The sequence below is a fragment of the Puma concolor genome, chromosome E2 (genome assembly GCF_028749965.1).
Source record: "Puma concolor isolate L17-30 chromosome E2, mPumCon1.1.hap2, whole genome shotgun sequence".
Taxonomy (NCBI): domain Eukaryota; kingdom Metazoa; phylum Chordata; class Mammalia; order Carnivora; family Felidae; genus Puma; species Puma concolor.
In genome coordinates, this window is record NC_141681.1 from 1,774,868 (window position 1) to 1,802,304 (window position 27,437).

The following is a 27,437-nucleotide window of genomic DNA, read 5'->3' on the forward strand; positions in this document are numbered from 1 at the left end:
CCTCCCCCCCCCCTCCCCGGGCCCAGGCTGACCCTGACCCCCCTTCCTGCCCCAGCTCCTGTCCTGCGTGTTCGTGGAGCAAATGCAGAGCAGCTTCTGCTGGGTCATCCAGCTCTTCAGCCTCGTGTGTACCGTCAAAGGCTACTATGATCGTGAGTGAGCGGGGGACGTGCTGTGGGCGGGGCTCGGAGACACGCAACGCTTCCGGGGTTCCGCCCCCTGACCCTGACCCTGACCCTGACCCTGCCGCGCACCGCAGCCAAGGAGATGCTGAGCCGGGACCGGGACTGCCTGCTGCCCGTGGAGGAGGCCGGCGTGCTCTGGGACAGCGTGTGCTTCCTGTTCCTGCTGCTCCAGCGCCGCGTGTTCCTCAGCCGCTACTTCCTGCACGTCAGTGCGGAGCTCCAGGCCACCGCCTTGCAGGCCTCCAGGTCAGGCCCCACCTCGGGCCCCCCGGGTTGCACGGCACCGCCCCACCACGTTAACGTGTCACTCGGGCGACTTCCGAGGGCCTGACCCACCCCAGCTCTGCCCCTGGCCGGCAGTTCGGCCCGTTTTTGCCCCCACGCTGGCCCGAGGGCACACGGCCGCTGGGCGGCCTCCCTGCCTGGGCTGTCGAGCCGGGCATCTTCTGTCCCCCACGGACACCTCTTGGGTGGCTTGTTCTCCCTCCCCCCCCCCCCCCCGCCGAGAGTCAGGAGACAGCAGGAGGGGGCCCTCTCCCTCATCCCAGCTCACGACAAGGGGAGAAGGGGGGCTGTGGAGCTGGAGGGACCTGGGTGGAGCCTGGGCTCAGGCCACAGGTCGGGGGAGCCGTGCCCCTGGGGTGCCAGGGTGACGCCCCCTCCCCGCAGGGGCTTCGCGCTGTACAACGCGGCCAACCTCAAGAGCATCGAGCTCCATCGCAAGGCGGAGGAGAAGTCCCTGGCCCAGCTGAAGAGACAGTAGGTGCCGTCTGGGTGGGAGGCCCCGGGCTCTCCCACCCAGCTCGTGCTCAGAGCCGTCCCCACCCCCCAGGATGGAGCGCATCCGCGCCAAACAGGAGAAGCACAGGCAGAGCCGGGCTGGCCGCAGCCGCCCCCAGGAGCCCCAGGGCCCCCCCCAGGAGCCGGGTGAGTGTGAGGGGCTCGCAGGGCCCCGGGGTCCCGGCGACCGTGCCGCTGGCGCCCGCTCCTGTCTGGTTTGTGCCGCGTGCGCCCATCTGTCCTGTGCCACGTGCTCACCGTGTCCCTGTGGGCCGCGGGCCAGCCTGCCACCGTCCGCCTGCACTCGTGGACTGTCCTCTGCTCCCCACGGCACCGCGAGGCCCCCTCTGTCGGGGGCGCTGCCCATGCCCTCCCCGCACCTTGCCCCGCCGGCTCACGCTCGCCTCGCCCCTCCACAGGGCCTGGCAGTCCACGGGGCTCGTCCCCGCCACGGAGGCAGTGGTGGCGGCCCTGGCTGGACCACGCCACAGGTACCACCTCCTTGGGCCCACTGTGCCCGGGCCCCTCCTCTCTCAGCTGCTGTGCGCCCACCTGTGGCCACGCGCCCCGGCCTTTCCCCGTGTGCCATCAGCCGGCCCTCCGGCCCCACCCCGCCACGCAGTAATAACAGGCTGGGCCTCGGTTCAGCCAGGTCCCCACGCAGGCTTTGTGCTCCCGTCGCTCAGACTCTCACGAGTCTGAGTGTTCATGCTGACGCCCACCCTCGTGTTCTTCCTGTCCCGTCTGTGTCCCGTCACTGCTGTGGCCTGGCCCCAGCCTCCAGCTCCCGTGACTGTCCCCCGGGATGGTGGGAGGCCGAGGGAAGCCATGCTGGGTGCCACGGCCCGGCGCATTCCTGGACCCTTCTGACACTAAGGAGGACTTGAGTCTTGGGGAGGGGGGTGTGGAGCCCGAGCCCCTGTCGGGGAGGACAGTTCTCAGCCCCACCTGCCTGCAGTTATCCACTCGGGGGACTACTTCCTGTTCGAGTCTGACAGTGAGGAGGAGGAGGAGACCCCGCCCGAGGACCCCAGGCCTTCGGCACAGAGCGCTTTCCAGGTGAGGTGGGAGGGTCGCCTGCCTGCCTTCCCCTGTCCGTGGGGCGCGGGGGGAGGAGAGACCCTCTTTAGCCAGCCTGCCCAGATCCTTTCAGACCTCCAGAGCCCACAGGTCACAGGCACACGCAGGCCGCGGGGCGCACAGGGCACAGGCGGTGGCTCGGTGGGCCTCTGTCCACGGTCTCCTGACGTCGCCGCTGAGCGTCCAGGACTTGAGAAGGGTTGTGCGTGTTTGCTGGAAAACGGTGGGGTCCCTCGCCTACCCCTGGGTCCTCAGGTTGCAGGAAGTGGCCCTGGCACCGAATGCCAACCACGTGTGCAGGGTGTGGCCACGTGCCCTGCCCCCACGGCACAGCCCCACGGGACCCGCTTCCCACCCCCCCGAAGCAGGGAGCTAGCCGAAGGCCCCCAGCCCGGCCTGGTCCCAAGCTCCCCGGGAGCTCCGAGGTGGGCTGAGTGGGACCCGACGTGCCGGGAGGCGGGGTGCTGACCCCGAGGACCCGGCCCACAGCTGGCGTACCAGGCATGGGTGACCAACGCGCAGACGGTGCTGAGGAGGCAGCGGGAGGAGCAGGCGAGACAGGAGCAGGCAGGGCAGCCGCCCGCAGGTGAGTCTGGGGCGCGCGGGGCGGGTACCGGGGGCCACGGGGCCGCAAGGCGCTGACCAGCACACACCCCTGTGCCCAGGAGGCGGCCCGGGTGCGGAGGCGGAGCCGGCGGAGGGCACAGACCAAGAGGCGGCTGGTGCGTGGGCGCGCCCAGAGACCGGGGGGGCGGGGGGCCGGGGGCCTCCCACCGACAGCCTCTGCAGCGCCCCTCTCCCCTGCCCCCGCTGCAGGCCACAGCCACGTGATGCAGCGGGTGCTGAGCGCCGTGCAGTTTCTGTGGGTGCTGGGGCAGGCGCTGGTGGACGGGCTGACGGACTGGCTGCGCACCTTCACACGGCACCACCGCGCCATGAGTGACGTGTTGCGCGCCGAGCGCTACCTGTACACGCAGGCGCTGCTCAGGGTGAGCGCGCGCGCCCACACCCCCGAGCCCCGGGCCGGCCCCTCGCTGGGGAACTGCCACCCTGAGCCTCTCGCTGCCCCGCAGGGCCAAGAGGTACACCGGGGCCTGCTGGACCAGCTGTATGCCAGGGGCGTGGAGGCCGCACCACCAGGCTCCTCGGGGGCCCGAGACGCACCCGGCGCGGCGGCAAGGTGGGTGTGGGCTGGCGGGGCTCAGGAGGCGGCCGGGACCCGGCGCACTAGGGCAGAGCCGCCCCGCTGTGGGCGCACGGACCAGGAGGCGTGCGGCCTGCCGGCCCCAGAGCCCGGGCAGAGCAGAGGGCGGGCTGCCTCTCTGTGACCGCCCTCGCCTCCCGTAGTGGGCCGGGGGCCCAGGAGCCACTGAGCGCCGCCACGGAGGCCACCGGCGGCCCCCTGAGCACGGGGTGCAACGCCCGCAGCAGCGGCGAGGACGCGACCGCCGAGCCCGGGGCTTCCCTGCACAGCTCCCGGGAGCTTCCCGCCGGTGCTTCCACCCGGACCCGCACCGCCAGCGAGCTGCTCCTCAACAGGTCGGTGCCCAGGGTGGCCGGTGCGGGGGGCTGGGGGGGCGGCGGGCGCTGGTGCGAGAGGGCCTGGGCGCGGCTCCCCGCAGGCACCTGCACATCCAGGAGCTGGAGGAGGCCCAGCAGTTCGAAGCGAGGCAGGGCCGGGCGCTGCGGCTGCTGCAGGCCGCCTACCAGTGCGTGGCCGCCCACTCGGAGCTGCTCTGCTATTTCGTCATCATCCTCAACCACATGGTCACCGCCTCGGCCACCTCCCTGGTGCTGCCCGTGCTCGTCTTCCTGTGGGCCATGCTGTCCATCCCGAGGCCCAGCAAGCGCTTCTGGATGACGGCCATCGTCTTCACCGAGGTGGGCCGTGGCCCAGGGGGGCGGGGGAGAGGGAGTTCTGGCCGTGCCATGCTGAGCCTCCTCCCCTGCAGGTGACCGTGGTCACCAAGTACCTGTTCCAGTTTGGCTTCTTCCCCTGGAACACCCACGCGGTGCTCCGGCGCTACGAGAACAAGCCGTACTTCCCGCCACGGATCCTGGGCCTGGAGAAGACCGACGGCTACGTCAAGTACGACCTAGTACAGCTCATGGCCCTGTTCTTCCACCGCTCCCAGCTGCTGGTGCGTCGCCGGGGACGGCAGGCGGGCACCTCCCGGCACACACCCCACCTGCCGGGAGGCAGGCCTGGATGTTGCGGGTCCCGGGGTACGGCCACGCCAGCCATCTCACCTCTCTCTGCCCCCACCCCCCTGCAGTGCTACGGCCTCTGGGACCATGAAGGGGACCAACTCTCCAAGGACCACGACCGCGGCACTGGGAAGAAGGGGGTTGAGGAGGAGCCGACGTCACCAGGACCCCAGGGAGAACCAGGGGTGGCTGGGGCCCTCGCCCAGTGCCACATGCAGGCGGAAGCAGGGGATGGGCCCCCAGAGCCTCCCATGGAGCCCAAGCCCCGAGACCCAAAGCCGATCAGCCTGCGTTTCAGGAAGAGGACAAGGGAGAGCACAGAGCCTGTGGAGCCCACAGCCGTTGGTACGACGGCCCTGTCCCTCCACGGCCACTGTGGCCCAGCGGGTTCCCACCTGGAGCCGCGGCCCCCGCCGCGTTCCCGGCCTTCCCCACGTGGCAGGTGACGCAGCCCCGGCTGGCCCACTGCCAGCGACCTGGGGACGTCTGTGTTCATCTCAGCCTGCTGGTCCGTAAAGTGGGGTGATCCAGCCCCCTGGGGGGTGGTCTCGGGGTGGCCGGGAGTCGGAGCTGGGCCTGGAGCCCCCGGGGCTCCCGTCAGCAGTGGCTGCTCCCACAGAAGGCGTCGTGGCGGCGGCCCCAGGGAGCGAGAGGTGGAGTCGCCCCCGGGAAAGGGCGAGAGCCCTGGGGCTCCGACTGCAGAGCTGCTGCCTGGCCCTGTGAGTGACCGTGGCAGCCCCCGGGCCAGGGCGCGTGGGAGGGCGCAGCTGGGGGCGCCGGCGCACTGAACCCACCGCCGCCTGCAGGGCCCAGAGCGCGTACCGGCCCCTGCACTGCTTTTTCCACGACATCCTGCACACCCAGTACCGCGCGGCCACTGACGTCTACGCCCTCATGTTCCTGGCGGACGTCGTTGACTTCATCATCATCATCTTTGGCTTCTGGGCCTTTGGGGTGAACACAGAGCCCAACACCCCCTCCCGCCCACCCCCCCGCCGCCACCCCCTTCCCCCCGCCACCCCCTGACCTCTGCTCTCCCGGCACAGAAACACTCAGCAGCCACAGACATCACGTCCTCACTGTCAGACGACCAGGTGCCCGAGGCCTTCCTGGTCATGCTGCTCATCCAGTTCAGCACCATGGTCATCGACCGCGCCCTCTACCTCCGCAAGACTGTGCTGGGCAAGCTGGCCTTCCAGGTGGTCCTGGTGCTGGCCATCCACCTCTGGATGTTCCTCATTCTGCCCGCGGTCACCGAGAGGTGGGTGTCTGGCCGGGCCAGCGCTGGGCCCGGGGACCTTGGGGCTCCGGCTTCAGGCAGGGCGCCCTGACCTGGCCTTCCCGCCCCTGCAGGATGTTCAGCCAGAACGCAGTGGCCCAGCTGTGGTACTTCGTCAAGTGCGTCTACTTCGCCCTGTCTGCCTACCAGATCCGCTGCGGCTACCCGACCCGCATCCTGGGCAACTTCCTCACCAAGAAGTACAACCACCTCAACCTCTTCCTCTTCCAGGGGTGAGTGTGGGCGGGCGCGGGGCGCTGGGCGCCGGGAGTGGGGCGATCTCCCGCGGGCTGTCCTGATGGTGCCCGCCCCCGGCAGTTTCCGGCTCGTGCCGTTCCTGGTGGAGCTGCGGGCCGTGATGGACTGGGTGTGGACGGACACCACACTGTCCCTCTCCAGCTGGATGTGTGTGGAGGACATCTACGCCAACATTTTCATCATCAAGTGCAGCCGAGAGACCGAGAAGGTGCCCGGGCCTAAGGCGGGTAGTGAGGGACACTGGTCACTCCCCACTGGGGCAGATGGGCCACACGACAACCAGGTGGTGCTGGTGGTCCCCCCCACCCCTCACCTGGGGGCTGCCAACCCACGACCACATGAGGCCAGAAGGTGCCTCTTAGAGGGAACGGTGAACTTGACCCTGTTGGGAACAGGCAGCTGACGGAGGTCTGAGCAAATACCCAGAAGAGGCCTGGCCTCTGGTCTTGGGCGCGAGGGCTGGGAGATGGGGTGGGCACCAAGTATCAGCCGAGGTCCCGTTAGCAGCTTTACTGGGGGACGGTGGGCGCAGAACCTGCCCCATCCACCTGTACAATTCAGCGACGCATAGCACGGTCACAGAGCTGTGCCACTGTCCCCTCGGGTCTAAACCCAGCCCAGCGCTCCAGCAAGAACCCCTCGCTGCAGGGATTTGCCGGTTCCAGAAGGTTCGTGCACATGCAGTCACGTGCCCCATAGCCCGGGTCCGGCTTCTTTCGTTCTAGGGGGTTCAAAGCGCCGTCCGCGTGGCCTGTGTCAGGACTTGGGGTTTTCATGGCCGAGCAGCTTTTTATCACGTGACTGAGCCACCTTTCTTACGCCACCATTCCAAACTGTGAAGGAGGCTGGGCTTCTGTTTTGTTGATCGCAGCGAGTGTTGCTGTGGATGCCTCAGCCCCTCGGCCGCCCCGCTCCCCCCCACTGCGGCGTGGGGGCTGCCGGTCTCCCCACGTCCTCGCCAGCACTTGTGACTGAGAGGTGACTGCCTCAGTGCAGTCTTGGTTCTGGTGGCCCTGATGGCTCGTGACGGTGACACTCTTCTCCCGTGCCTGTCAGTCATCTGCTTTGCCCCTTGCGTCCCTGGGTTGTCTGTCGTCTTATCGTTGACTTACAAGAACTTCTGTTCTGGACGCTATAGCCCCTCTCAGGCAGGATTTGCCCCGAAGCCTCCCGTTCTGCGGGCTCTCTCTCCATGGTCTCTCCCCCTCCCCTGAAACACAGGAGTCTTTCTCTGACGTCCAGTTTTCTACTGGTGCTCGTGCTCGGTCCGAGAATCTCTCACCAGATCCTGAGGAATGAAACTTTGCCCCTGGGAGTTTTACTGACCGTCCCATCTCTCTGGCGTGTCGATGTCCGTTTGTCCCGGCACAACCGTCGATGAGCCTATCCTTTCCTCGCTCGGCGCGAGGGTCTGTTTCTGGGTTCTCGGCTGTACTTGGCCAGTGTCTGTGCACGCAGAGGCCACACTAAGTGCTGTTCCAGGCTGTGGCTGCGTGAGGACGGCCCCCGGAGCAGCAGGGGGTGGGGGTCCGGGACGGGGCGGGGGGCGGGCAGAGCTGAGGCCCTGACCCACACCCCGCCCCCCCAGAAATACCCGCAGCCCAAGGGGCAGAAGAAGAAGAAGGTGGTCAAGTACGGCATGGGCGGGCTCATCATCCTGTTCCTCGTGGCCATCATCTGGTTCCCTCTGCTCTTTATGTCCCTGGTGCGCTCCGTGGTCGGCGTCGTCAACCAGCCGATCGACGTCACCGTCACCCTCAAGCTGGGTGGCTACGAGGTGAGCCACCGGTCTGTCCCAGCCGGGGAGCAGGATGGTGGGCCAGTCCCACGTCACTCGTCTTTAGAGTTCCACGCGGCGCTGGCAGCCAGGGGCCGAGGGGCTCCCTGCAGCGTCACGCCGTCCCCCCACCGCAGCCCTTGTTCACCATGAGCGCGCAGCAGCCGTCCATCGTGCCCTTCACGCAACAGGCCTATGAGGAGCTGTCCAGACACTTCGACCCGAACCCTGTGAGTGGGCCCCGGGCTGCACCTGCGGGGGCGGGGTGGAGGGGGCCGCCGCTCACTCAAGTGCCGCCCCGGGCCCAGCTGGCCATGCAGTTCATCAGCCAGTACAGCCCCGAGGACATCGTCACGGCGCAGATCGAGGGCAGCTCCGGGGCGCTGTGGCGCATCAGCCCGCCCAGCCGGGCCCAGATGAAGCGGGAGCTGTACAACGGCACCGCCGACATCACCCTGCGCTTCACCTGGAATTTCCAGAGGTGCGGCCCGGGCTGGGGCAGGACCCGGGTGGGGTGTGGCCCGCCGTGGGTCACGCTGTGTCCTGGCCCATAGGGACCTGGCCAAGGGCGGCACCGTGGAATACACCAACGAGAAGCACACCCTGGACCTGGCTGCCAATAGCAGCGAGCGGAGGCAGCTGGCCAGCCTGCTGGAGGGCACCTCGGACCAGTCGGTGTGAGTGGGGGAGAGCACTGGGGGGCGGGGCCTGCCAGAGGGCACCTGGGACCAGTCGGTGTGAGTGGGGGAGGGGGCACCGGGGGGCGCTGGGCCTGACTCCCCCCCCCCCTTCTCCCTGCAGGGTCATCCCCAATCTCTTCCCCAAGTACATCCGTGCTCCCAACGGGCCCGAGGCCAACCCCGTGAAGCAGCTGCAGCCCAGTGAGTGTGTGACAGCGAATGCATGCGAGTGGGGGGGTTGGCGCCACCCCGGGCAAGGGTGTGGGCCCTGACGGACCCTGGCTCTGCCCCAGACGAGGAGGCCGACTACCTCGGAGTGCGCATCCAGCTGCGGAGGGAGCGCGTGGGCTCGGGGGCCGCCGGCTTCCTGGAGTGGTGGGTCATCGAGCTGCAGGACTGCCAGGCCGAATGCAACCTGCTCCCCATGGTCATCTTCAGCGACAAGGTCAGCCCGCCCAGCCTCGGCTTCCTGGCCGGCTACGGGTGAGTGTGCTGCGCGCGAAGGCGGACGGGCGGCGGCTGCAGCCTCCGCGGCCCGGGACTCACCCCGCCCCCGCCTGGCAGGATCATGGGGCTCTACGTGTCCATCGTGCTGGTCATCGGCAAGTTCGTGCGTGGCTTCTTCAGCGAGATCTCCCACTCCATCATGTTTGAGGAGCTGCCCTGCGTGGACCGCATCCTCAAGCTCTGCCAGGACATCTTCCTGGTGCGGGAGACGCGCGAGCTGGAGCTGGAGGAGGAGCTCTACGCCAAGCTCATCTTCCTGTACCGCTCGCCCGAGACCATGATCAAGTGGACCCGCGAGAAGGAGTAGGAGCCAGGGCCCCGCGCCCAGGCAGGAAGGAGCCACCCGGCAGACCGCCGGGCCCCGATGCTGATGCTGCTGCCGGAACGAAGGAAGGAAGCTGTGGCCCCTCCCCCGCCCAGCTCAGGGCACCTCCTTGTCCCCGAGGGCCCCACGTGGCCGGCACGCTGGGCTGGGGCTGGGGCGTCCAGCCTTCCCCTCCCCACGAGTACTGTAGGGTTTTCTAATTAAAAGTATTTTTATTTATGCGATCCGCGCCCCCGGCTCTTGGTGGCCCCAGGCTCAGCTCTCGGCGGTTTGCATCTCCTCAGCACCGTTCTCCACCAGATACTCCTGGATCTCCTGCGAGGCCCTGGGGGAAGCCACACGCTGGGAACCTGCCGCCAGGTGCAGAGGCCCAGAAGGACCCTCCCCGCTCCCCCCCCAACACACACACACACAAAGGGGGCTCCCCCAGCTGTGTGGCTAGCTGGTACCTTTGGCTGCGGAGCTGGGCCTCGGCCAAGATGTAGGGTGGCAGGAGGTCCAAGGAGGGCTGCGACAAAGAGCACCGCCGTGGGTGAGGGGCCGTGAGGCACAGAGCCCCGGGGGTGGACCTCTCCTGTCACCACCCGTGGGCGGGAACCACTCACCACATCCTTCATGTTCGCACGGCAGCCATAGCACAGCTGCTCGATGACGTGGGCTCGGGAGTCCTCCCTGCGGGAGCAGAGCTGTACGTGACCACCTAGCCTGGGCCCTGGAAGTGCCACCCCCCCCCACACCCCCCCCCTGCCCCGGAGAGCTGCGTGGGGTGGGCCTTACCTCCCGCAGAGCCCAGCCCCCTGGCAGCGGTCCTGGGCGCCGCCCACCTCTGTGGGTGCTCCAGCCCCAGCCCGCGGGGTGGGGGGCTGCGTCTGGGAGAAACCGGAGGTCTGGGCCCCAAAAGCCGTGGCACTATCTGCAGGCAGAGAAAAGCTGAGGATCCTCTGGGGACCGGACCCCGCCTCCCACTTGCCAGGGCCCCTCCCCCTCCACACACACCAGCAGCGTCGACGTCCAGCGTGCACATACAGAGCAGGCAGCGGGGGCCGGCGGCACAGCCGTCGCGGGGGGCCTTGACCAGCTTCTCACTCGTCCTGAGGGTGTGGCAGACAGGGCGCAAGGCACCGTCAGGCTGGGGCTCCGCTCCCACAACCCGACCCTGGCACGGGTGTTCGTGCACACGCGCGCACACACACCTGTACACAGTGCTGACGGTAGACGGGAACTGGGCTTGCAGCCGGAGCAGGAAGCCCTCCATCAGGCGGTGGACGCTGGCCTTTTCGGGGGCCTAAGGGGAATCAGATGAGGGCCACAGGAGTGGCGCCCCAGGCCGGGCCGAGGGGCCACAGCTTCACGCTGGCAGCCCCCACGAGCACCACGTCAGGGCTGGAGTCGGCCGGAGCACCCGCTTCTGAAGCCTCCCGGTTGCTGAACGCAGTGGCTCTCACAGATCGTGCCATCAGATTTCTCCAAGATCCGTCCTGCCCATCCTACACCTAAGAGCCCTTCCCAGAGACGCAGGCACCTGGGGGCCAGCCACCCACCGCCCCCCGACACACCCCCTCTTCCTGGAGGACAGCAGCCCACCTCTGCACTGCGGGGGAGTGCCCTGCGTCTGCTCCGAGAATGCCGGGCACGCCGCTGTTAACACTGAGGTCTGAGAGCCAGTGTGGACACGGCTCAGGTCACCAAGGGGTGCCGGCGACCTCTGACCCCATGCCGAAAGGCGGGGGCCCGCCCAGGTCCTGCAGCTCACCTTGGTATCGATGGTGGGGGTGAAGACGGAGGGCACAGCAAACAGGCGGTTGTAGAAAGCGACCTCCTTCAGCGTGTGGTCGCGCATGGGCCGCACCACCACCACGTCACCGTGACGCTCATCTGAGAAGCCCTGCGGGGAGCGGGGGCACGTCCCTCACCACCCCCACCAGACGGGCTCGCAGTCCCTCCTTCCCTGCTCCGCGAGGGAGACCCCGGGGCTGACTCTCGACACTACTTCCAAGTGACAGGGGTCAACAGGGTCCCTGAAAGGCCTCCACCTGCGTACCGTGTCCCAGGCGAGAAAGGCCCCTCTGCCCAGAGCCAGGCTGGTCATGAGCTTGATAGCCAAGCGGGTACAGCTGTCTCCTGTCATCACCTTGGAGTAGCCATGGGTCCGGGCCACGTGCAGGATCAGGTGCATCCTGGAGAGCACAGGGTCTCAGGGTCCAGGTGAAGCCAGGCCAAGACCCCGGGAGGGCGGGGGGCTTACCGCAGGGTGTGCAGAAACTCTTCTTTGGCCGTCAGCGTCTTCACGGAGCCAAACAGTCGGGACAGAGCCTCGGTCTGGGCGGCTGGTGGTGGCCCCGCTGGGTCCTGGGACTCCTGGGTGCCAGGTGGGCTCAGCCGCTCCTCTCCCTGGGTGGGGCTGGGGCCGCCCCCTGCCCTCTCGGTCCCTAGCGTGTGCTGCTGCTGGAGGAAACTATCCACAGCCACCTTGTAGGTCCCCACGGCCCCCAATGGCTCCTGGGTAGAGCAGCGCAGCACCGACGGTGACAGACCGAACACCTTCCGGGGCAGGGGGACAGCGTTAAGGCCCAGACCACCTCTGTGTGCCGCGACCTAACAGGCCCCTCGCGTACACCCCAGGAGCCCACCCTCCAGGGGCCTTATCAGACACAGGCCCGCCCACCTCCTCCAAGGCGACAATGTGCCACGGGAAGCCGAGGGTCTGCAGGATCAGCTTCATTTCAGCCACAGTTTTTGCTCTGTCCTCCGGGCTCTGCCCACAAGCCGCTCCCTCTGAAAAAAGGCAGGCGGGAAGGAGTCACGGCTATAGAAGAGCCGGAGACGGGACAGGGCCAATGCCGTGTGAGACATCCTACGCGGCTTTTCTGCAGGAACAACAGCTAACCTGTTCTCCTGGGGGAGCATTTCAGAGCAGGCAGTGGGTTCACGGTCATGGCACAGGGAGGTGTGGGGAGGGGAGGCCTGACTGACCACAGTGCCAGAGATCCACCTGGGAGCCTATCTCAAGGGAGCAAGGCGGGGGGCAGGTTAGTGACTGGGCCCTGGGGAAGCGAACTCGCCCATCCCTCTCGGGGCCCCCCCCGGCCTGACTCTGATAAAGCTGACTGTGCTAAGACAACAACCGTGCCTTTCTTGCCGGACACGCGTGCTGTCTCCAAAAACTGCCCCCAGCAGGGCCTTGCTAAGGTCACAGCACCCGCTGAGTGGGGCTCATCCTGAGCAGCAGGGTAGGGGTGAGGGTGGCCACACGCACCATCCACGTAGATGACCCCCGGCACGAAACGCAGTCGTTTGGCAGAATCTCGACTCAGGCCCTGGAGAGAAAAGGGATAGGAGCTCAGCCCCCCAGTTAGAAAACACAGGACAGTTTCCCGGCACAGACCATTCTCTACCTTGACTGAGGCCCCCTGGGAAGTGGTGCTGACCCCCACCTGGGGTGGACAGGCCATTCAGAGGAGGTGCTGTCAGGCCCCACAGGGAGGCCACGCATGTGTATCTCACTGCCCCCGCACGACCTGCTCCTCACGAGTCAGTCCCTCCCTCCTGGCTACGTCCCGAGAAGCGGCCTACCCAAGCACCTCTGGCCACCGAGAGTGCGACGGAACAGCAGAAAATCCAGGCACTACCAGTCAGAGGGAAGGGGGCCACGAGGTGCCAGACAAAAGGCCAGGTTCAGTGGGCCGTGACGCGAGAGTGGAGCACCAACCAGATGCACCACACCGGGGGCCCCAGGACAGACCGCCCCCATGGCCACAGCCCCTCTAATCTACGCCTCTCAAGGGGAACGCCCAGGGTCTGTGTGTCCCAGCCCCGGGTCAAGACCCCCAGGGCGGCCAGCATTCTGCGCAGGCCGCCGACTGCCTGGAGCCCAGCTCTGCACCCAGAGCACCTTCCTCACTCTGGCTCCCCACCCGACTTAGCCACCTGGGGGCCCCGCTGCTCACTCGGGTCTCTCCTTAAACTTCTCAAGGAGGCTGCCCATCCCCAGCCAGGCCGGACCCCTTTTGGGTTCCCCAAGGCACCTGCTCCTATGTCACAGTCTCATCCTCCACCCAGGACCGGGGGGAAGCCCATGACCTGACAACACCCCAAGCGATGCTCCACCGTGCCGCGACACCGTTCTGGTGATAATGACTCTACACGGTCAGCAAAGTACTAAACTGAGGCAGAGCTGGGTCACTCCAGATGCGGCCCCAGCATGTGCACCTCTTGTACACACATCGAGGAACCCTCCGGTTGTCCCGGCTGCTGGCGGGCTGCTCCCACAAGCTCCAGGCAAGAGCCCCTCAGGGCAGGGCCCCCGACCCTGGAGCTCGGCTGGGCAGCAGCAAGGCCCCTGGAAGATGCTGGAGGGATGTACCTCAAGGACCTGCCAGACCATGGAGCTGGATGAAGGCCCCCCAGACCATGCCAGGAGCACCTAAGGGAAAAGGAACGTCGCTGGAGGGCACCGCATCTCCAACAGGAGCATGTCCACCGTCCCCCCCACCACCCGTGCACGACAGTGGGAAGGGACACAGGGATTGAGAGCCAGGGCCCGGGGGGGCTGGGCTTTCCAACTGGGGACCCCACAGAGGGGTCACCCCACACGCTACCTTCTCTCCTGGAAAGATGAGCCGATTCTTCCCCAGCACGGCTCTGAACTTGTGGACGTAAAACGCCCTGAAGCAGTCCCTGCAACACAAGCAAGCAGCAGCTGCGGGGGCGCTGCCCGGGCGGCCCACCTCCTCGCCCAGACGGGGAGGCGGCCCGAGACTCTGCCTGGCGTTCCCCTTCTTTTACCAACTTCCGGCTTTGACCGGAAGCATCTTGACCAAGGTTCTGCCCAGCAACTGCCAAGGGAAGCCAAGCTTACAGGGTTCTCGCCAGCTGGGTCTGCCCCGCGATCAGCCCCACACTGCAAGGGAGGCCTCCCTTGGTCCCCAGCTACCCTTACTCATGTGAAGTGATGCCTGGGGGGCTCGCAGCCCCGGTGCCACCCGCACCCCCAAACGCTCAGGAGGGCCCGGCTGGCAGAACAGACGGACACAGGAAAGTGCAGGGCAAGGCCAGCCCGACCCTCCCCTAAGCAGAGTTGAAGGTCCCTTCCGGGACCCCCATGGGGAGAAGTACTATCCCTCTGGGTGAAGGGGGAGCCCTGAACAGGCTGTGGGGTGGGGGCGTCCCAAAGCTCCACACTGGCCCAATGAGCTGATCCCATCTGGACCAGAAATGCCGGGAAGCTCGTGCCAAACGCACAGTCCTGGCTGCTTCTTCAAACCTACAGAATCAAAGCACTCAGAACCACAGGCCTTGGGAATCTGTGTTGATGATAAACCTCCCAGCTGGTTCTCATGTTCACTAGGTCAGAAGTGCTCAGCTTTGGCCACAGGTTAGAATCACTCAGGCCAAATACAGCAGAATGTGCCAGAGTGAGGCCCAGGCACCTGCATTTGAAAGCTCCCTGGCAAGCCCAGCAGGGAGTCAGGGTCAAAGACAGCACCCTGAAAAGAGGGAGCAAGGTGGCTCCGTTACAACTGCCCCACACCTGGGGTTGCACCCCTAAATCTACTTTCTTTTTCCCATTAAGACACATCAGTGTCTACAGCAATCCCCACCCCCACCGCTGAACAGACACCACAAGGAGGGGTGACCCCGGGTCCTTTGTAACTCAACTCAGTGTTTAATAAAATGTTGGGACCCTAGGTGACCAGCCATGGGCAGTGACTCCCAAGAAAGTCAGGCGTGGCAGACTCCTGAAACCAACAGATGCTTGACTCACTCCCCACTTCACGGGGCACAAAGAGAACCCTGTCGCTGCCCACAGGCAGGGGGAGCTCTCAGCCCAGAAGGAGCTGCTGTGGCCTCTTCTCTGTTTAGAACAATCATCACTTCTTAATATTTTTTCTTTTAAGAATTTATCTGAGAGAGAGGGACAGAACAAGCAGGGGAGGGGCAGAGAGAGAGGGGGGACGGAGGATCTGAAGCAGGCTCTGTGCTGACAGCACAGAGCCCGATGTGAGGCTCAAACTCACAAACCGTGAGATCATGACCTGAGCTGAAGTTGAATGCTTAACCGACAGCCACCCAGGTGCCCTGGAACAATCGTCACTTTTTGATGTTCTAAGTGATTAAAGCTTGCCTTCTTTGCTTAAAATGTATATTCTAGTGGCACACACCAAGGCCACTGGGTTCCCAAAAGATGGCTGGGGAGGAGAAAGTTTTAGGGAAAAAAAGAAACAAAAAGCTCAGTCCCTTCAGTTTCCCTTTTGGAACATTCTGGAAAGTAGAGTCTAAGACTCTTGGAGACTAATTTTAAAAACATGAGCTGGTCACTCATTCAACAAAGGTTCATCTCCCACCCAAAGCACGAAACGTCCGCAGCAATTAACACAGATAAACCAGGAGCCTGGTCCTGCCCTCATGGCGCTGTGAACCCAGGGGAAGCGAACAGGTGTTGGAGGAGCTCTGATTCACTGCCGACAAGTCAGGGGCCACAAGACGGCCTCAGAGAAAACAGAGCATGTTCATAACAAGGTCCTCTGGGAATCAGCCTCCTCTGCTCCCCTCCAAAGTCCCGCCCCCCCCCCCCCCCCACCTCAGAGCTTGAAGAAAGCTGCAAACCTCCCTCCATCCCACACAAGTAAAGTAAGTGGCCCTCAGAGCAGCTGGCCAAGATCCCAGGATGCTCTAATCTGCCCCGAGATGCTCATCCTGCCTGTAACTCACCTCATCCTCACTGCCAACTGTCCCCTTAAGAGCCATCAGATACCTTCCTGCCACTGAATCCAGAGCTGGATAATGGGAGAATTATGGGGTGCCCATGCAGCAAACCGATACCCCCACCCCCACTCACCAGAGTCACCGGGAGCGATGTTAGAAGTACAAGTAAGGTGATTACATGCTCTTTAAAGCAAGAGGTCAAGACACAGAGATGGGGGCAATCCTGGCTGCCGAGTCACCCCGTGTCTGCCTCCCACCCACCTCCACGCCTCACCTGCAGAAGGCGTCTCCGGCTCGGATCACCACAACGGGTACGCCTTCCTTGCACTTCACACACTTCAGCTCACGGCTTCGAAGGCTTGGGGGGAAGAAGGAGGCAAGAACACAGGTTGCAGACCTCCCTCCGGGCAGACTCTGGGGAGGCGGCGGCCCGTTTTCTCACCCCAACCTGGCGTATGAGGAGTTCTTGAGGGCAGCTGTACACACACCAGCCAAGGCTTGTGCCTTACCCTAACTACCAGTATGAAAAAAGACGACGGCCGTGGGTGGTATCTTAGTCTGCTAAAGCCAGCTCAGGAAAGCACATAAAGGCCACCTGTCAATCTCGCCAAGGCAGGCATGACACACCACCGCTTGCCCCGTGTGGATCTGGAGGGGAGAAGTGGAACCAGTGCGTGGAAGCGACAGGGGGGCCGACCTCCTCTTCGACTACGGAAAGTTCGGTCAGCGCTGGAGCCGTCCGCACTGGCGGCCAGAATTACAAGTGCCAGCGGGCAGAGGGAGCCCCCTCCTGGGGTGTTCACCGCCGGCTACACGGGCACTCCCCGGGTGCCGCGGAACGAGGTGCAGCCCCCGCTTGGGACGCCAGGGCTTCCGGGCCCCCGGCCGTCTCCTGGCTTCCCGGAGCGCAGCTCCCCGGGCAGACGGCGCCGGGAAAGAGAGGGGCCGGTGCGGACGCCCGGCTCTCACCCAGGCCGCGGCGGCGGCGGTCCCTCGGGCGCCGGGTCCCCGTAGTCCTCGCCAACCTGGCACATGGCGGCGCTGAGTCCCACCTTAGTAAGCGGCGGCGACGAGGAGACGCGTCCTGATGACGTCACCGGGACGCCGTCCGGACTGCGCTCGGCCGGCTGGGGGCGGAGCGCGCGCTGACGGCGCCAGCACCGCGGCGCCGCGGCCTTGACGAGCGGGCCCGGGGCGGGGCGCTGCCCTGATGACGTCAGCGCGGCGCCGTCGCGGCCGTGACGCTCCGAGCTGGCCGGGCCGGGCCGGAACAGGGGCAGCGGCGGCGGCAGGCCTGGCCCCGGGATGGCGATGTTCCGCAGCCTGGTGGCTTCGGCTCAGCAGCGGCAGCCGCCGGGCGGGCCGGCGGGCGGTGACAGCGGCCTGGAGGCGCAGTACAGCTGCCCGATCTGCCTGGAGGTGTACCACCGGCCTGTGGCCATCGGCAGCTGCGGCCACACGTGAGTGCGCCGGCCTCCGGGAGGCCGCGGGGCCGGGACGCCGCTGCGGGGAGGGGATCCGCGCCCGCCCCGGAAGGGGCCCGAGGCCCGCGGCCGCCGGGCGCAGCCCGGGAGCCAGGCGCGCGGAGGGCTCGGGCGGGGGCGCGGGGCTCCCTGCGCAGCGCCGTCCGGGTTCGCCCCGGCCCAGCCTCCTGCTCGCCAGTCCCGGGCGACCCGACCACCCGGTCGGCGCACTGGGCGACCTGCAGCCCTGCCCGGTCCCGGGGCCCCTGGGGTCTGCTGACGGCTCGCGCGGACCTATCTGGGTCCTCGGAGGACGGAGGGCGACCTCTGCGCCAGTCGCCTTCGATCCGGTCCACCGGAGACCGGGGTTGGCATTTGTAAATAAATGTCTTGTGGTTTCTGTTACCAACTCCTTTTCGGACCCGCTGTCTGCTTGTCTTGACTGCAGAGGACAGGACTCCCCTAAAGTTAGGAGAGGGGCTTGTTTGGACTCCTGCGATGTTTTCTTTTGTTTTGATGGAAAACTTGAGTCTTAACCGTCATTGAGCAGCCGGGCCGTCCTGGGCGACCAGGGTTTCCGACTGCACCAGGGCCTACAGTGGGCTCCTGCAGGGTGTTTCAGCAACGGAAACCTGAGGATGTGGCTCTCCTCCCAGCTGAGAGCTGCGCTCAAGTCTTCTCGGAGCTGCCAGCCTTGTTGGAAGGGAGCCGAGATCAGGGTCTACTCTGCGACTCTCTCCTGGCTGAATAGAACAGCTCTTGAGTGAAATTAGCAGGGCGGGGAGCGGGTCGGGAGGGCTTGGTTGGCAGCACTCGGGGCTACGGAGGAGGCGGGGCTTTCTCCCTGGGGGGCTGGGCGGAGGTGCACCGGGCTCGGAGGTTCCCCTGGAGCATTTTGTAACCAACGGTAGCCAACTTGGGAGGCTGCTGAAACGAAGATGGATCTGGAACTGCGGGGCACGTGTGTGCCTGCTCATCACCCGGGGACAGTGTCAGGATCCAGAAAGCCTTCACGATCCCCGCCCCCCCCCCCCCCCCCCCCCCAGGCAGCATGGGCACCTGCCCGCATCAGGAGAGCACGGCCAACTTGGGGAGAAGGGCACCGGGCCTCACTTTCTCATGCCACTTGTGACATTTTGTCGGAGGCAGCCTCTGGACAGGACTCCTTTCTTGTAAGCACTGGTGGGTGTTTTAAGATGTGTTCTGCATTTTTTTAGTCCACGATTGAGAGAACGGTAAGGCTTCTCCTGGGACCAGCTTTAGAAAGCCTCTCCTGGTCTTTGGATTTCATCCCCCTGGCACCAGCACTTACCCAGCCCTGGGCCACAGCATTCCAGTCTCCTGGTGGGCACAAATCTGTGTTCTCTCTCTTTTTGTCTAAGTAAGTCTTTTCTTAAAATGTGGTCTTTAGAATTCAGCCCTATACAGGATTGCTGTGGAAGCATCATCTCCTGTAACCCCCTCCCCAACCCGTGTTCTTCTTGGCAGAATCTGAGCTCTCTCTCCTATGTCTAAGGTGGTCCCGCCAGAGCCTCTTCTTCTACAGTTTCTTCGTAAAAGACTTCCTCCCTAGCTCTCCCTGCTGCCTTGTTTTCTTGGCTGTTCTGTCTCTGACTTTTCTTCAGCTGCTTCGCTGGTGTCGTGGAGGCACATGTGCAAATAAACCCAGGTTCAAAGGCTCACGCTTCACCTTAAAAAAGATCTGCTGGTCTGGTTATCTCTTCCGCACAGCTACCTAACTGTAAACAGTCTGCCTCCGCAAAACAGGTTCTGATGGTGAGAGCGGCCATCAGATGTGTGGGCAGCACCGGACAGAAGAGGAGAGGGCACGGTGGGGGGCTCATGGTCATGAGGCCCTCAGTGAGGCCTGTGGCAGAGCTCCCAAGAACTCCCCAGGAGCCCCAGAGGGAGCTGGTTATTTCTCATGCCCCCGGGACATCCTGGGCAGTAAGTCACATCTGGAACCAGAAGCCTCGTGGCTGTTTATTACCCTCTGATACCGTCCCCTAACAGCCTGTATCTGTTTGGGTAGCTCAGCCCCGGGCTCCCTCTGGCCTCTGGCCGCCTTTCATTCTCTTACCAGCGCTGTCCATCGGTCCTTCCACCTCAGTGTCCTCACCAGCAGCCCATGCCCACAGGTCTTAGAAAAAGCAAAACACTGACTCTTAAGGGTGGACACAGGGAATGATAGACTTGAGTACTCTGTGTGCCGTGGCCTCTTGAGGTAGGTGCTGCCATTCTTTCTTTGGTACAAGAGACCGCGTTCCCAAGTGTCACGGCAAAGCCAGAGTTTGTGCCCAGGCGGTCAGGCCCGGGCTGGCCTCTTAGCCACGCCCCCTCCCCCAACCAGTGCTCTTACAGCAGTGACCTTAGAGACCCTGGGGACTGCTGAGCCTTACAGCCCCCTGCCCATCGGCACCCAGACCAGCGAGCAGGCTTCTCTGGGCAGAGTCCCAGAGTCCCTGCCTGGCTGTCAGCGAGCCTGTGCTTACCTGGGTCTGCACGTGGGGACCACGACGTGAGCCATCGACACCATCCGAAAAGGCTGTGGAAGCTGGGCTCTGCCTCAGGACAGCTCCGGGTGCCTGAGGGCCCGGCCTGCTTGCCTTCTTGGGCCCCTGAGACACTGGCCTATCCTGGCACACCAGCGCGTGCGGGAGGCTGGGGCGGGAGTGACACATCGCAGGTGCCGCTCGAGTCCATGTGCCGGCCGTGTGGCTTCTCCAGTTGGGCCCGCGGGTCTGGTGTGGGAGAGCAGACCCCTCGGCTGGCTCTGTCCGCGGACAAGCCCCTTGGCACCGGCCCCTTGGGCACGTGCGGGCAGAACCTCCTTGGAAGAGGCGGGCACTGCCTGTCACCACTCAGCACACCACAGTCAGTGTGGACACCTGGCCGCGGGCCGATCACAGAGAGCGGCCGGGTTCAGGCGGGGTCCACGTGCCTTCCCAAGACACCCGAGCCCCCCCTGCCTCCTCCCGCTGGCACAGAGGTGCCCTTCACACAGCCTGTGCATCTCTCGTCGGAGTCGTGGCCCTCAGGCCTGCCCTGGACCCTGCCTTCCGCTGACGACGTGGTCCTGGCTCGTCCCGAGTGCTCCCGTGGCCTTGCCTTCTATGCGTGTTTTCACAGCTTTGTTGACATTCAGTCTCATGTGCACAGTTCAGGGCTGCCTGGAGTGTGCGGTGTTGAGCAGTCCTCTCCCGTCAGCCCTCGATCCCTGCTGTCTCCCCAGGAAGAAGCCTCACCCCTGTTAGCAAGCAGACCCTGGCGCCCCCGCCCCAGAAACCACCAGTCTACATTCTGCCTACGGGTGACGGGTGGGTCTGTTCTGGACTTTTCACGCAAACGGAATCATATACCACACGTCCCGAGTGTGGTGATTCCGAGGCTCACCCCGGGGCGGCGTCCTCCAGTCCTCCACTCGTCCTGGGTTCCTTCACCTTCACACGTCTGTGGTCTGTGTGTCCATCACCCACGGACAATATGGCTTGTTTCCACCTCGTGGCTCTCGTGGCGATGCTGCCGTGGCCCCCACTGGGATGGCAGCTGGGCTCTCCTCCAGTGACTGGGTGGAGAGGGCGGCCTCCCTCGGCCATTAGGCCGAGCAGACCCTTGAGGCGGTGAGAGCGCCAGCTCTGGGCGGGTGGGCGCCTCGTTACACGCCTGCCAGGGGTGCCTGGGGAGTGCGCACCGGGTGAGGTAAGGGACGGGCGGGTGCTGTGGGGAAAAGGCTGCTGGGAATTTTCTTAGCCTCAGGCCGAGCCGGGCCTTCTCACATACAGTGTGAGTGCAGATGCTGATGAGCTGGGGTGGGGGGCGCCCCAGATGCCAGCGTGTGGGAGGACGGCCCAGCCCTGGGCAGCAGGAGTCCTCAGCTGCCTTTTCCTGGGAAGGAGGTGGGAGAGCGCCGACCGCTTAGCTCAGCGGAGTGGTCTGTACCCAGGGGAGCCCTCTCCTCCCGTGTCCCTCCCACCCCGCCTGCAGGGTGCACACAGGTGAGAGGACAGCTGGCCTCACCCTGATGCCCTGCAGTGTTTCTCGTGGGTGTGGGCCTGTCCCCGTCTCGGGGCTGAGCGCTCACTCCCCTGGGGCTGTGGCGGCTCTGTGTCAGCATCCGCACATTCTAGGTCGGCATCACAGCTAAGCGGTCCCCACGGCGCTTCCTAAGAAGCTGGACCGACGTGGTCCTGCGATCGAGTTCCTTCTTGCTGCCCCCCTGGCTGTCTTCCAGCCCGGCGTTCCCACTGCCTGGCTTTCCTCCTGCCTGAGTGACAGGCAGCACTGAGGGGGTGGGGGGGCGCGAGGGCTTGCTGCCGTGGCCCAAGCACATCTGTGTCCCCTGGCTGTCCTCGTGATGTGGCATCTCCAGGACAGTGCCAGGAGCTCAGGGCTGCAAAGAGCCTCGGGTGCCTGAGTGCGTGCCCAGGGCCGTGAGGATCCCTGCTCAGCAGTCAAGAGCCTAAGCAAGGCCCCTCTGTTGCCACGCTCAGGCACCGTCCCACGGCTGGTGACACTCAACCTGGACAGCTTTGGCCCTGCCTCGTCCAATGAGTCTTGGCCCTTGGAGCCCTGCGGTTTCCTCTCCCAGAACTTTTCATGATCTCACTCTTGAGAATTTTGTGGGTGGAGTGTCTCCAGGGCCCTCTGCACTGCCCCCGCGTCCCCAGAGCAGCTGAGGCGCTGTCACCACATGGCCGTGAGATGGGCAGGCTGAGCTCTCCCACCGCGGCTGGGGCTTTTGCTGGGCGCGGTGCCGCAGGGCCAGCACGGGTCCTGGGGAGCCCGGCCACTGCTGCACCGGCATCCTGGGTATGGCGGCGGGCCCCAGAAGCCCACAGCTGGGAGGGGACCTGGGCTCATTTTTTAGCCAGAGGGCAGCCGTCGGGTCAGTAGGATTTAGGAACAGAAGTGACCGTCGCCAGAAACGCGCCGCTGACGGCAGAGGGGAGCTGCCCTGCGCGCTCAGGCCGGTGTCCCCTGCCGCTGCAGGTTCTGCGGGGAGTGCCTCCAGCCGTGCCTGCAGGTCCCGTCCCCGCTGTGCCCACTGTGCCGCCTGCCGTTCGACCCCAAGAAGGTGGACAAGGCTGCCCACGTGGAGAAGCAGCTCTCATCCTACAAGGCACCCTGCAGGGGCTGCAACAAGAAGGTACCCCCCTCCCAACCCCCCAGGGCCTTCCCGGGGCGATTGCAGGCTCTGGTCCCACTCTCCCACAGAGAGGAACTGGGCTGGACTGCTCCGCCCCTCCCCCACAGCACCACTCACTTCCGGCTGGGCTGGCCACATCCCCCCACCTCTCTCCCCACCCCCTGCTGCCTGGCCCCGGGTCTTCCGTGGTCGTGTGGCTGATTTGGGGAAGTGCAGGCCGGGGGGCGGGGCCCCAGGCCTAATGGAAGGGAGCATCTCTAGTACTGAATGCCCCAGCCCTGGGGGGCACTCGGTGGCCTTTGTCACCCACCCTGGCCTGCCTTTCTAGCGGCCCAACCCCAGGAACGGATTTTGACTTTAATCTCTCAGCTCGGCAGGTTGTACCAACTTACCACAACAAAAAGCAGCCCCTGGTTGCTTTGTTCTAAAGGTCAGGGTCTGGGCGCGCAGGGGGCACCCTGGGTTCTGCAGTGAGGCTCCTTGGCCTCTTCCCTGGCAGGTAGGCCTTCTCCCCCTCTCCGAGAGAGAGCAGGCAGGGCCCTCCCATCGTTTCCAGGGTGCAGTGGCCCTGCCCTTCGCCCCCGTGTTCTCAAATGTGTCCACGCACGCAGGCCACGGTGGTGGCCCGAGCAGAGCTGGGAGCCAGGCTGCCGTTGGAGGCCCTTCTGTTACCCTGGACAGCTGGGTGGGATGCTGGCCCAGGGGTGGGTGCTCACACCCTCCTCGCTGCTCCCTCGGTCCTGTGAGCGAGCTTTCCATTTGTGAAACCTTTCCTCTCGGCCTTTGGGCATTGACGACGGGTCACGATTGGTGGCTTTTACCGGTGCCGTACTTATTCCTTTTCTGCGGTCATTCGCTCGATCCACACCGAGGCCCCTTTTCCCTGCCCTGAGCCGGGTGTCCCCCATTGGCCAGAGTGTGTGACCTGGGCCTGGCTGAGGAGATTGTGCTGTGGCTGGGTTCGGTGCAGTCTGGTAAGGAGTTCTATCACGTTTGTCTATGAGAGAACGCTGTCCATCAGTTTCCGTTATGAGGGCTGTTTTCCCCAAATAAATGCTCTTCTGGTTTCCTCAAGGACTGCCCCTGCCCCTCTGCAGCCCCCAAGGGATCCCAGCTGAGGTGTGTTCCTGACTGGTGGCTGGTGGCCGGATGGCTTGAAGCCGTGAGCGCCGGCTGGGGGGGTGTCCTGACTCTGTGTCTCTCCTCCAGCAGAGACACCAGGCCCCTAAATGAAGCCGCTCGCTGCTTACACAGCACTGCTGGGCCACGAGCATCGGGGGCAGGGACTGGCCTGCTTGCTCACTGTCCTCCCAGCCTCTGGAGCCTGACCCCGACCCTCTTCTCTGCCTCCCTCTTCCTAGGTGACGCTGGCCAAGATGAGGGTGCACGTTTCCTCCTGCATGAAGGTCCAGGAGCAAATGGCCAACTGCCCCAAATTCGTCCCCGTGGTGCCCACATCCCAGCCCATCCCCAGGTAAGCACCCTGCTCCAAGTGCTCAGAGCCCCTGTCCCTTGTGGGGGCAGCTCCCGGCCCATGTTGCCGTCCCTTGAGGAGGTAGAAGAGGCTGTTGTGTCCCCTCTGTGGAGGGGCCACGCAGGCTCACAAATCACCTCCCAGCAGGGGAATGCCGTCCCCAGAAAGGCCAGGGTTGGACAGATGCCCTCCCAGGGCCATAGCCACATTGAGCGAAGGGAGGGGACCCAGAGTCTGGGGAAGGGGGTGCCGGGTGAGGTGCCCAGGGGTGGACAGGGCCCAGGAGGGCAGTGGGAGTGGCCCCCACTCACCTCCCCCCACCGCCCCAGCGCCGTCCCCAACAGGTCCACCTTCACTTGCCCCTACTGTGGCGCCCGAAACCTGGACCAGCAGGAGCTGCTGAAGCACTGTGTGGACAACCATCGCAGCGACCCCAACCGCGTGGTGGGTGGAACCCCGCCCCCGCCCGGACCCAGGGAGGGGGCTGCTCCCGCCCGAGCGCTGCCTCAGTAGGGCCCTCTGTTCCAGGTGTGCCCCATCTGCTCGGCCATGCCCTGGGGAGACCCCAGTTACAAGAGCGCCAACTTCCTGCAGCACCTGCTACACCGGCACAAGTTCTCCTACGACACCTTTGTGGTAGGTGCCCAGCCCAGCTCTTGGCCCCTGCCCGCGGCCCCGCCCCATTCCAACCCAGCCCCGCCCCTGGCCCCTGCCCGCGGCCCCGCCCCATTCTCACCCAGCCTCGCCCTGGCCCCGCCCCATTCTCGCCCTGCCCCGCCCCTGGCCCCCTGCCTGCATTCTTACCCAGCTCGCCGTGCCCCTGCCTGAGGCAGCAGCTTGGAGGAAGCTGGGCACGACTTCTGGGGGCGGGGGCCACCTATGTGTGGCCCCTGGAGGGCCTGGGGGCTCGAGCTGCACTGAGCAGTCCCGCCAGGGCCTCCTTTTGTTCTGCTTGGTCACCCCGCCCCCCACTGGGCCCATCAGCCCTCTTCTCAGGCTTTGCATGGTGGTGGGCTGGGGACTAAGTGCCTGTGGGAGGGGACAGGCTTCCCTCCTGGTGCCTGGAGAAGAGCTGCTGCCGGGGGCCTTGTCCCTCCCTCTCCCACCTGTGGCATTTCAGAAACCTTGTCCCACTCCCCCCACCCCTCCAGCCCCTCCCCCCACCCCCACCCCCAGCCACGCGGCCTGCAGACCCTCCAGCACCCCAGCCGTTGGGGCTATTTGCTCTCAGCCCTGTCGCCCCGTCCTAATTGCCAGGGGCCCCAGACATGCCCTGCCCCTCTGCTCAGTTCAGAACCCTGGTACCTGTGTCTGAGGAGGAGGAGCTCACACCTCCCACAGACCCGCCTGCGCCCAGCGTCCCAGCCGGGTGTCCGAGTCAGGTGTCCCTGTAAAGAACGTTGGGAAGCCAGATGTGGGTCCCATGCTGGGCAATACTTTGACATCCCTCGGGGCTGTCAGTAGAGTGACTCCGCGACTCTGGATGCGGCTGTCCCGTCTGGGGCCCCGAGAGGCCACTGCTGCACCCCCGTCTTCACTTCCTGTCTTGCAGGACTACAGCATCGATGAGGAAGCGGCCTTCCAGGCGGCCCTGGCCCTGTCTCTCTCCGAGAACTGAAGGCCCAGCCCAGCCCCGGGACCTGAGCCCTCCCGCCTCGGGGGACGGGGCGTGCGGTCTCCCTGAGGCCCAGCGCCTGCGTGGGAGTGGGAGTGCGCCTCGGGGACCAGGCGGGGCCTCCGTTGTCGCAGGAGGGGCGGCCCCCGAGCCCGTCGGGCCGCGTCCTCACGGGGCGGCCACCAGTGCTCCTGGCCGGGCATTGCTGGTTTCTTCGGTGCTTCGAGCTGAGCAGGTGGCCCTGGTAGGGCCGGCTCGTTGGGCCTGGGAGCAGTCGACTGTCTGTCCGTCTGTCTCAAAGCCATGATGTCCTCCCCGTACGCACGGAGACCCGTCCTGCCCACGCTGCGTCCCGCAGGCCTGGCCGCTGCACGGGAAGCGCGGGAGGGGAGCCCTGGCCGGCATCTGGCACGCTTTCCCTTTGCGCGCACGGTACTGGCTTTTGTGATACCTGGAGATTCTGGCCTTTTTCTACGTCACCCGGTGTGAGAACCTTTTCACATTTTATAGAACAGCTACTCTACAAACCGCAATCCCGCGTTTGACCAGGGGCAATAGTATTTTTATGGAACATTTACAGAATTATATTTTTTAAAAAAAAGCAATCAAAAATAAACAGTGGCGGGGTCAGTGCAGGGGAGGGAAAGAGGCGGGCAGACCTCGGAGCCCTAGCGCGGCCGCGGGGCTTTGCTGGGGTGCGCGCAGGACCGCGGTGGCCAGGGTCCCTTTCATAGTCGCCAGGAAGAAGCCCCCAGTGCCCCCCTGGCTGCTCACAGTGCAGGCCTCCTCCTGCCAGGGTCCTGGCCTCGGCCCCGCTGTCACCTTCCCAAGCGGACCACGGACCACGGACCGTGTAGGCCACCCTGGGGGACGACAGGCGGGGCTGGAAGACGCCATCTCACTCTTTTCGGTTCACGGCATAAATTATTGCTCTTTTAAAAAAAAAACGTAAATAAAACGTTTCAAAGCATCTTTAGCAACCTCGATCTGTGGGTTCATCTGGGAGCATTAACGGTGGGGTGGGGGCTGGTGTGCACCCTTGTTTAAGGTCTGCAGGGGTGTGTGTGTCCCCACACAGCTCCGCTCAGGGCACCTGCTCCAGGCCCCTCCCCAGGCTTCCCTCACCCCGAGGCGCTCGCTCACCAGCCTGTTTCGGCCTGTCCCAGACACGTGCTTGTTCTTGAACCACGTCTGGTCCCCCGTGACAAACGTAGGCAACCCTAGGCGCGGGTGGCTCTCACCTCCTTCCTTGTTGTGAGATGCAGTCCCCTGAGGCCGGCAGGCTGGTCTCATTGAGGCTAGCTCTGAGGCCCGGACGTGGCCACAGCGGCCGGCACGGGGTCTCTGGGAGGCCCTTGATCAGCAGCCACCGTCCCCACGGCTGGCTCCTGCCACTCGGTGGCTTCCCTGGTCTTGCCTGGTGCTCTCGGCCCCAGAGCCTCATTCGGTGACTAGAGGGCAGAAGGAGCCGTTTAATTGTGAACCAGGGGTGCCTGGCTGGCTTGGTCGGTGGAGCACGTGACTCTTGATCTCAGGGTCATGAGTTCGAGCCCCATGTTGGGTGTAGAGATGATTTAAAAATAAAATCTTCAAACGTGAAATGTTCACCCAGAGACGGTGCTCAGGGCCACCATTGGTGCCACGGGCTCCTGCTGTCCCCCAGGTCACTCGGGCCTTTGAAAGCCGACAAATATCACCTGCTGGCCAGCGTCCTGGCAGCTGGTGGTCGGTGTGCGGCCACACTCCTGCCTCCCTCTCCCTGGCTGTTTCCAGGCTGCCTCCCCAGGCAGGGCTGGGTTCTGGGTTGTTCTTCTAAGAAGGTGGGTCTCCCGAGCTTGGAGCCATAGCAGGGCCAGGCACACGAGCCTCCACAACGGTCACTCGGCAGGAGGGTGGTGACAGGCTGGCCACGCCCTAGCTCCTTTGTTAGGAGCCTCTAGCCCCCCCCTTCCCTC

General features: G+C 65.0%; 3 protein-coding genes across 6 annotated transcripts in view; 2 read left to right on the forward strand and 1 right to left on the reverse strand.

Moving 5' to 3' along the window:
- PIEZO1 (piezo type mechanosensitive ion channel component 1 (Er blood group)) overlaps positions 1 to 9,303 on the forward strand; it is a 54,174-nt gene extending 44,871 nt beyond the window's left edge. The window contains exons 26-51 of the mRNA XM_086688714.1: positions 56 to 152; positions 260 to 431; positions 855 to 944; positions 1,018 to 1,112; positions 1,385 to 1,456; positions 1,924 to 2,024; positions 2,535 to 2,631; positions 2,711 to 2,767; positions 2,862 to 3,034; positions 3,119 to 3,225; positions 3,393 to 3,584; positions 3,668 to 3,926; positions 3,998 to 4,186; positions 4,322 to 4,598; positions 4,873 to 4,972; positions 5,060 to 5,207; positions 5,300 to 5,514; positions 5,607 to 5,765; positions 5,851 to 5,998; positions 7,379 to 7,567; positions 7,705 to 7,797; positions 7,876 to 8,048; positions 8,122 to 8,244; positions 8,369 to 8,448; positions 8,541 to 8,730; positions 8,812 to 9,303. Coding sequence (XP_086544840.1) covers positions 56 to 152; positions 260 to 431; positions 855 to 944; positions 1,018 to 1,112; positions 1,385 to 1,456; positions 1,924 to 2,024; positions 2,535 to 2,631; positions 2,711 to 2,767; positions 2,862 to 3,034; positions 3,119 to 3,225; positions 3,393 to 3,584; positions 3,668 to 3,926; positions 3,998 to 4,186; positions 4,322 to 4,598; positions 4,873 to 4,972; positions 5,060 to 5,207; positions 5,300 to 5,514; positions 5,607 to 5,765; positions 5,851 to 5,998; positions 7,379 to 7,567; positions 7,705 to 7,797; positions 7,876 to 8,048; positions 8,122 to 8,244; positions 8,369 to 8,448; positions 8,541 to 8,730; positions 8,812 to 9,061 — 3,846 coding nt within the window. The 3' untranslated portion in view covers positions 9,062 to 9,303. The remainder of the gene's footprint in view (positions 1 to 55; positions 153 to 259; positions 432 to 854; positions 945 to 1,017; positions 1,113 to 1,384; positions 1,457 to 1,923; positions 2,025 to 2,534; positions 2,632 to 2,710; positions 2,768 to 2,861; positions 3,035 to 3,118; positions 3,226 to 3,392; positions 3,585 to 3,667; positions 3,927 to 3,997; positions 4,187 to 4,321; positions 4,599 to 4,872; positions 4,973 to 5,059; positions 5,208 to 5,299; positions 5,515 to 5,606; positions 5,766 to 5,850; positions 5,999 to 7,378; positions 7,568 to 7,704; positions 7,798 to 7,875; positions 8,049 to 8,121; positions 8,245 to 8,368; positions 8,449 to 8,540; positions 8,731 to 8,811) is intronic.
- CTU2 (cytosolic thiouridylase subunit 2) lies at positions 6,286 to 16,922 on the reverse strand. The gene is made up of 15 exons (XM_086688705.1): positions 16,754 to 16,922; positions 16,059 to 16,142; positions 13,678 to 13,756; positions 13,443 to 13,502; positions 12,336 to 12,396; positions 11,745 to 11,854; positions 11,325 to 11,620; positions 11,121 to 11,256; positions 10,833 to 10,964; positions 10,273 to 10,364; positions 10,076 to 10,170; positions 9,857 to 9,992; positions 9,685 to 9,751; positions 9,529 to 9,587; positions 6,286 to 9,404 (listed from the first exon to the last, which is right to left on the reverse strand). The coding sequence occupies exons 1-15, from the start codon at positions 16,816 to 16,818 to the stop codon at positions 9,335 to 9,337; spliced, it is 1,542 nt and encodes a 513-aa protein (XP_086544831.1). The 5' UTR covers positions 16,819 to 16,922; the 3' UTR covers positions 6,286 to 9,334.
- Positions 16,923 to 17,012: 90 nt separating this feature from the next.
- Positions 17,013 to 26,452, forward strand: RNF166 (ring finger protein 166). 4 transcript variants are annotated; one of them, XM_086688709.1, is made up of 6 exons: positions 17,013 to 17,244; positions 22,237 to 22,393; positions 23,755 to 23,867; positions 24,197 to 24,311; positions 24,396 to 24,503; positions 25,420 to 26,452. In XM_086688709.1, exons 1-6 carry the CDS (start codon positions 17,090 to 17,092, stop codon positions 25,483 to 25,485), a joined length of 714 nt encoding a protein of 237 aa, XP_086544835.1. In that variant the 5' UTR covers positions 17,013 to 17,089; the 3' UTR covers positions 25,486 to 26,452. The 4 variants fall into 4 exon arrangements, with proteins under 4 accessions (XP_086544835.1, XP_086544839.1, XP_086544836.1 ...); XM_086688713.1 differs by lacking the exon at positions 17,013 to 17,244 and adding an exon at positions 21,962 to 22,056; XM_086688710.1 differs by lacking the exons at positions 17,013 to 17,244; positions 22,237 to 22,393 and adding an exon at positions 22,405 to 22,892.
- The last annotated feature ends 985 nt before the right edge of the window (positions 26,453 to 27,437 follow it).